This window comes from Pagrus major, chromosome 14 (assembly GCF_040436345.1).
Source record: "Pagrus major chromosome 14, Pma_NU_1.0".
In the NCBI taxonomy this organism is placed as follows: Eukaryota; Metazoa; Chordata; class Actinopteri; order Spariformes; family Sparidae; genus Pagrus; species Pagrus major.
The window spans coordinates 838,206-845,054 of record NC_133228.1 but is presented as its reverse complement, the minus strand read 5'-3'; the positions used below and the strand labels follow the sequence as shown (position 1 = coordinate 845,054).

The following is a 6,849-nucleotide window of genomic DNA, read 5'->3' as shown; positions in this document are numbered from 1 at the left end:
CGAGCGGTTTTACAGTTTAAGCCCGGTAAAATACATCCATGTTTAAAATAAAGTGCAGAGCATCTTTGGTGCAGAGGGCGCGCGAAGTGTCCTGGATAAAACGTCATCATAACATTACTGATACGTGCGCATGCGTGCATTGACATTACTACGGTGGCCGAGAGGGGCCGTACATTACGGTGTACCCATCGCTCTGGGTGTACCCTATGGGTGTACCTAATATCCATGCGGTGTACACAGACTTTTTTTTATTTATTTAATTACTTTTTTTTTTTTTTTTGCAAGAACGTAGAGTCTGCGTCTGACAGACAGTTTTCAATGTCAAAATTGAAAATTTGCATGTGGTGGACATTTTTCAAATTGACCCTGAAGTACTCGTGGCGCTGTGCTGCCGCTGATTGGTTACCCCCGAATGCAACCTGCTTGAATGTAGATGCTGAGGGAAGCGTTGTCGCAGTTGAGTTACAATGGCGCAGTTCAAGTTCGGGATGTTTTATTTTAGGGACAACACAATTCACGTCGAAAGTACTGACATTGTGACACCTCAGTACAGACAGCAGCTCGTTCAGGTAGTAAAACGGCCGGACCTTTCCAGTGAAGACGGATGGATACAAGTGTGCTGGGGCACCAGGAAAGCACCTAAAAACAAGGTCACCGCAAAACTGCTCTTACTCGGAGGTTTGTATTGCTCATGCATGGTGTGAAATATCTTTTGAATAAATATTCTTTCTACTAATGACTAAGATATTAGGCAAATTCACAAGCTGTATTAGCTAACTAGCTAGCTAGCTGTTAGCGGCAGACAGCAGCTAATGCTAGCGTAAATGGTGGTATTAAACTTCAGATGAGATTTTGGCTGTGTCCAAATTCAGGGGCTGCAGCCTTCAAGGCCGCGGCCTTAGCGGTCCACGAAGGCCGCGGCCTTCGGAGAGACCTTGAAGGCTACATCCACCGTTGTTAAATGGGACGGTCCAGCCTTCGGAGTATTTCCTGGTTGCGTCACCAGGTGTTCATGCATTAAAGTCTGTTTTGGTTCAAATCTATCAAACGTGTACATTTATTTGTGTGTGTACAATGTGTCAAATCTAAATTGAATTATCAACATTACCAAATAAACATTAACCCATTTGGTGAATAACAACTATATTTACCATAGCATCACCAGCGTCACGTATTTTAACTGAAAGTTGAACTTTGGAGGTTTTATAGTCTCTTGAAGTTTAACATCTGGCGTTGGATGTTCAAATGAGTAAAAACCGAATATAAACCCATTACTTAAATTTAAATGTCATGTCTGCGCCACTTGATGTCGCCATTTTCTCTTGCTTCCTCTTCTGTTTCGGGACTGAGCAGCGGTGCGCAAAGGATCTTGGGATATGTGAGGCCGCGAAGGACAGTAGCGGTGCGTCCTCCAAAACGAGGGTGGGGAAGGCTGCATTTGTGGGCTGCATGTGGCGCAGCCTTCGAATTTGGACAGCCTTCGCGCAGCGTTGTGACGTAATTGGCCTTCAAATGCGCCCTTCCTGGGCTGCAGCCCCTGAATTTGGACACAGCCTTTGTGTGAACATTTGTGAGCGTGCTGTGTGGACAATGTTTAGCAATATTGCGCACTGTAAAGAAAATAACAAGAAAAAATTGTACAAATTTGTTATGCTAGCTGCTAGCACTTGCCAGCCACTACTGTTAGTGATGATTTGATAAAGAATTTGCCAGTCGCTCATGCTAATGATTGTTATGTTAACCTTGTATGTAATTTAATTTTTATGTAACTATGTTTATAAAAAGATTTAAAGTGACTTGTGTATAATATTGGATTGACTGTGGTGCATTTCACGAGACATACAAAATTTCCAAAATATTGAGCAAAAGGGGGAAAAAACATGGTTTTGACAGTTTGTCTGATGTATGGTTGTGGTTACAGACAACTACAAGGAGTTGATGGGAAAAAAAGAAGCCTTCCTCAAGGACAAGGACATCTGGCACATGGCAGTTGCACGGAGAAGGACCACACCCTGTACCACAACACATGATGGAATCAAACCAAAGGTTTTTTTTGTTGCTTGTGTTGGTAGTTTCTTTAGAAAACACACTTTAATTAATAGTTATAGGCTATTGTGTTGCAACTAGGGATGCCACAATACCACTAATTTTATAGATAGTTCTGACAGCATTCAAATTTGTCTATAACAAAGTCGATAACAGTGTTGCCAACTATTTTCAGTGGGAAGTAGCTAAAGCCTGCAGGAAAAGTCCTGGATGTCGCTAGATAATGTCACGTGCTAATGATGGCATGACTTTATTACATATATACAAAATAAAAAAAATATATTTTAAATTAAGTTAAACTAAACTGACTGACCAGTGTTTATTTCAAGAGGCATGTTTATTAATGACCTGTTGCTACACTAGCACTTACCACAGCGATTGTTTTTTCCTTTTGCCCTCCCTCCCCTCTTTGCATTTCACATCAGATTAAAACACCTGTAGGTTCAAAATGCTGCTCCATTTCGTATCATACTTACCAAAGTCTTGATTCACTGAAATCCCTATTTGTAGGTTGGTTATGCTTTTAATATTTGTCTCATCTTGTTTATGAAAAATGATATGAAGTGAATGTCACCCACTGAATTAGTTTTAATTCTAACACATAAAATCGTTAATGAATTTATGACACTGTAATACTATGTTTTTTAGTTGAAATGTTTTTTCTAAAAAAATCTCTTCACCAGAAAGCATCTATGGTATAGTTAATATGTTGTTGTCATGTAATACATTCTTTCTCTTCGATACAGAAAAAAAGAATTACTGCAACTTCCAGTCTCACTTCAGATGAAGATGAAACGCAGATTGACGCATCACAAGTTCTTCAAACAAATGTAAGTATTTACGGGAATAAGTGAATATTGTGGGAGGATAAGACATATTTTTCATTATAAGTAGCTTTAGGTTTGACAACAGTGCAGTTGCAGAAGTGGATGGTGGCACTCCAGCTGTGCTAGTTTTGAAATACTGACTGTTTATTAAGTACAAAAACTACTACAACACATGACAAATTGTATGATATGAAAAGATAAAATTGTGAGTAGTGAGTGTTCCTCTGGTGAAATATGGTCTGACAATACCTTAATAAGCTGTACAGTAGGTGATGGATTCTACAAACATCTACAAAGATGGATATTTACCCCTCTCTTGCCTTTGCAGTTTAACATTTTACTTTTTCTGCCCTTTGTTTAAGAAGCCGAAGATGACAAAGGCTGCAAGAGACAGAGCCCTTTCCCAACTGAAATCTTCGCTGCTGAGAAGAAATCCAACAACCTCCACTCCCTTGACAAGTGAAGATGATACAGACATAGACACCAATGTGGACTTATTTGACCCACCTCAGGCTTCGGGATCAACTGTAAGTATTTACAAAACCCAAGAAATAAAAGTAGAATTAGGGCCCTATTGTTTCCGCTATCACAGAATCGCGGACGGAATCGTGGAATTGAGCTATAAAAACGAAATTCTCTTTTTAACGCGGAATATCACGGAAAATTACATAATTTGACTGAAATGCTGTTATCGTGAGGAAGAGGAATATAAACCCAGGGGGAAATTTACCAGAGGGACGCTAATCTGCATGACACAGCCCTGAAATTCACCTGCGCCCCCTCCCACTTTAAAACAATCTATGTTTCAAAACACAAATAATCCGCCTTTGCTGGCAAGAAAATTTAAGAAACACGACACTAAACTCCAGTGGCCTGTACTGCGAAGGAGGCTCAACATGGTCAGGCTTTGTGTTCACCTTCCAGCTCAACAAAACCTCAAGTACCGGCCTGGGTTAACACAGTACTACGAAGCTGGTTATCCACTTGGTTTGTTAAGTCCGGCTCTCAGCTTTATAGTCACATCACATGCGCGTTAACATCAAAGGGGGCGTTCGGCGTCATATGATTCTACTTCCGCACAAAATTGATCCACAACAGGCTGATTTCAGCCAAGAGGAGTGCAATTGTTTTATTGGAGAGAGTATGAGTGATATAAAAAAGCAGGATCGCAGCCTGAAGCAACAGTGTTGCTGCAAATATGACAAGAGAGGAGGCTGCTTTTAATTTCTGACAGCTCTTGCGCTACTTTTAAATACGAAGCTTTATCCATTTGAACTAAATAAACTAGAGCAACATCAACTGTCATTTTAATTTGTGTTTTATATTGTTATATATTTCACTGATCGCAGTTATAACGCAAGTGTGTGTTTTATTGGAAGCGAGGCTGGAGTATGTATAGGTCACAGTGGTTTTTTTTAGGTGCTGTGGCTACAAGAAAATCTCATATTGTCTCTGTACAAAGACAACAAAGACCATTTAAATGTGAAAACAGCGGAGACGTATTCAAGATTTGCATTTTGGCAACACTGAAATATGACAGGAATTAATTCATTCATGGCCACATAAAGTGAAATTATTAACTTGACCGATTATCATCTGATTGTCTGTCCTGCTGCCAGCGCACTACTTCTTTCAGTGGTGACTGACTGTATATAAAATAAAATATAGGCTATAAAGAGCTCCTGACGCTCAGCTCAACGGGTGAGGAGAACAACTGTAAGCGGAGACAACTCTCGGCGGAGACGCTCAGAGAGAAAGTCAACAGCAGCTGATCAGTGTGATCTCTCCCTCCGTACAAACGCTCCGTTCTGATCCAGATCCACTGGACTTACAAAGTAGAACTGACGCAGCTGAAAATGAGTTAAATAGTGAAACAGCAGCGCTTTTATAGCTGGTTTTATGATTAAACTCTGAACATAACCTGGTCGGGACCAGGTTATGAGCTAAGCATAAATTACCATGGTGATCTAGCCGGGTTAAAAGAGAGCCACTTTTGTAGTACAGGAGAGCCTGGCTCAACATACCTCGCTAACACACTAAACTGGCTTCACAGTACAGGCCTCTGGTGAGTCATACTAACATAGCATTGTTGACGTTTTCATTTATGCAGGACCTTGGCCAAGGGGAAAGTGAAGAGGAGAGTCTCCTGTTGGATCAGCCCAGATCCAGTGTTGACATGCAACAGGAAGTGATGGATGCTCTGAAAGGTATTCATACAAAGAAGAATTGCTTATGTTTTTTATGTCAGTAATTGTATCGATAGGAGCCTTATCTCTCATATATCTGTGACTTGTGTTTTTTTTTTTCCTTAATGCAGAAATACCAGCCTTAGTCAAGTGTGTCAGAGATCTTATTACAACCATGAAGAGAATGCCACCTGTCATGGACACTGACAGTACAAGTTCTGGTTCTTCCAGTCCAGCTCCAGAAATGGTATGTTTTGCCTTTATACACGTTTTGTAAATACTGCCTTTTTATTACAGGAAACATTTCATCCAAAATTGTTGTAAACTACATGACTGTTAGCAGTTTTGTCTCTGTAGTCTCGATCCACATTCTGCACGTACTATATTTGATAGAAACTGTTTTTTCCATTTCAGCTTGCAGTTGAAATGCATGTTCAGAAATTATACTTTAATTCATTGAAGACCACTTGCAGAAATTACAACTTAAATAATATTTGGCATTCAATAGTTCGGCTTTGTCTTTTAAGAAATGCATTCCAGCAACGTATTCCTAATACCATTTCTAATAATTGACTCTATTTCCTGGACACAGATTTCCCTGGGCAACACGGGGGTGCAGGTCAGCAAAATCTGTTTCCGAAGACTAAACCGAACAAGAATGTCCCTGTTCACACAGGACTTAGCTGTGCTCATCTTTGGGCGGGATGTTTTGGCATCCTCGACTCTCACAGGAAAACCAGGGCCCACTGGAACAGCGAAAGAGCAGCTAAATCCGGAAGAGCTGAGTGCCCTTGTTGGTAAGTATTGGTTAAGTCTATTTTTCCTTATTATCATTTTGTTTTTATGCCTCTACCTTGCCCTGGCCATAGCCAGAAGCAACATGTTTCAGATTGCCCTCATGTCTGTATGCCCCCTTCTTGCTAATGTGATAACTCTGGAAAAGCATGATTTGTAACACCATTTTATTTGTCCTTTTCTATTTTACAGATACAGTTATTGCTGAAGTTCCAGGAACAAGTGTGTCTGATGTGAGGGCAGTGATTCGGAGAAAATGCAACAATGAGAATTTTGTGAGCAAAAAGAAACAGTAAGCAGTAACATCAGTAACTGTTTGTAGTCATTTTTGTTTGTTTGTTTTTTGGTGGACATACATTTTGAATTTAAACAAACTGTGTCAATGTTTCACATGTAAAAGTTTCAAAAGTCAGTTTAATGTTCATCCCTGTCATTACTAGCTTCTCTGTGGTGCATAGCTAGCAGGGTAGTGCTAGCACAGCTATTGTTTTCTTTTTCTTTTTTCCTTTTATTATTGTTTTTTAGTTAACTTGTTAAAGAGTATGACTAAAAAGAATTATATGGGGTCAGATGATCCAAATTTGAATAAAAATGTTACAATGAAGAGAAACAGTTTGAAAATGTTGTTAAAGATGTACTTAAATGTACTTTATTATGCACATTTTCGTGCATGTGCATGTTGAAAATAAACTTTTTTTCTCCTCAAGTATGTTCTAATTATTCTTTATGTTTACTTAAAAGTAATTTGAAATTCAAATTAATTATAAAAAATATACTTTCTGTGTACTATTGAAGTGTACTTTAATGAAATACATCTAGTATACTTTCTGCACACATAATTAGTGTACTCACAGTATATTATTTTCGATGTGCTAACAATGTACTTAGTATACTAATGATATATCATGAGTGCTACTTTAGACATACTGAAGTACAACTTAGTATACTTATCTGTACTATTTTGAGACACCATTAAGATGAACTATAATATACTT

General features: G+C 39.0%; 1 protein-coding gene across 2 annotated transcripts; it reads left to right on the top strand.

Moving 5' to 3' along the window:
• The first annotated feature begins 452 nt into the window (after positions 1-452).
• On the top strand, positions 453-6,264 carry LOC141008045 (uncharacterized). 2 transcript variants are annotated; one of them, XM_073480232.1, is made up of 8 exons: positions 453-678; positions 1,922-2,046; positions 2,793-2,876; positions 3,239-3,400; positions 4,984-5,080; positions 5,191-5,306; positions 5,652-5,856; positions 6,047-6,264. In XM_073480232.1, the coding sequence occupies exons 1-8, from the start codon at positions 468-470 to the stop codon at positions 6,148-6,150; spliced, it is 1,104 nt and encodes a 367-aa protein (XP_073336333.1). In that variant the 5' UTR covers positions 453-467; the 3' UTR covers positions 6,151-6,264. The 2 variants fall into 2 exon arrangements, with proteins under 2 accessions (XP_073336333.1, XP_073336332.1); XM_073480231.1 differs by having other exon boundaries at positions 3,236-3,400.
• Positions 6,265-6,849: the final 585 nt, after the last annotated feature.

Coding starts and splice junctions, on each gene's coding strand:
- LOC141008045 (XM_073480231.1), top strand. CDS start 468: ATGGCGCAGTTCAAGTTCGGGATGTTTTATTTTAGGGACAACACAATT. Junction 2,047..2,792: donor ATGATGGAATCAAACCAAAG/GTTTTTTTTGTT, acceptor TCTTCGATACAG/AAAAAAAGAATTACTGCAAC. Junction 2,877..3,235: donor CACAAGTTCTTCAAACAAAT/GTAAGTATTTAC, acceptor CCTTTGTTTAAG/AAGCCGAAGATGACAAAGGC.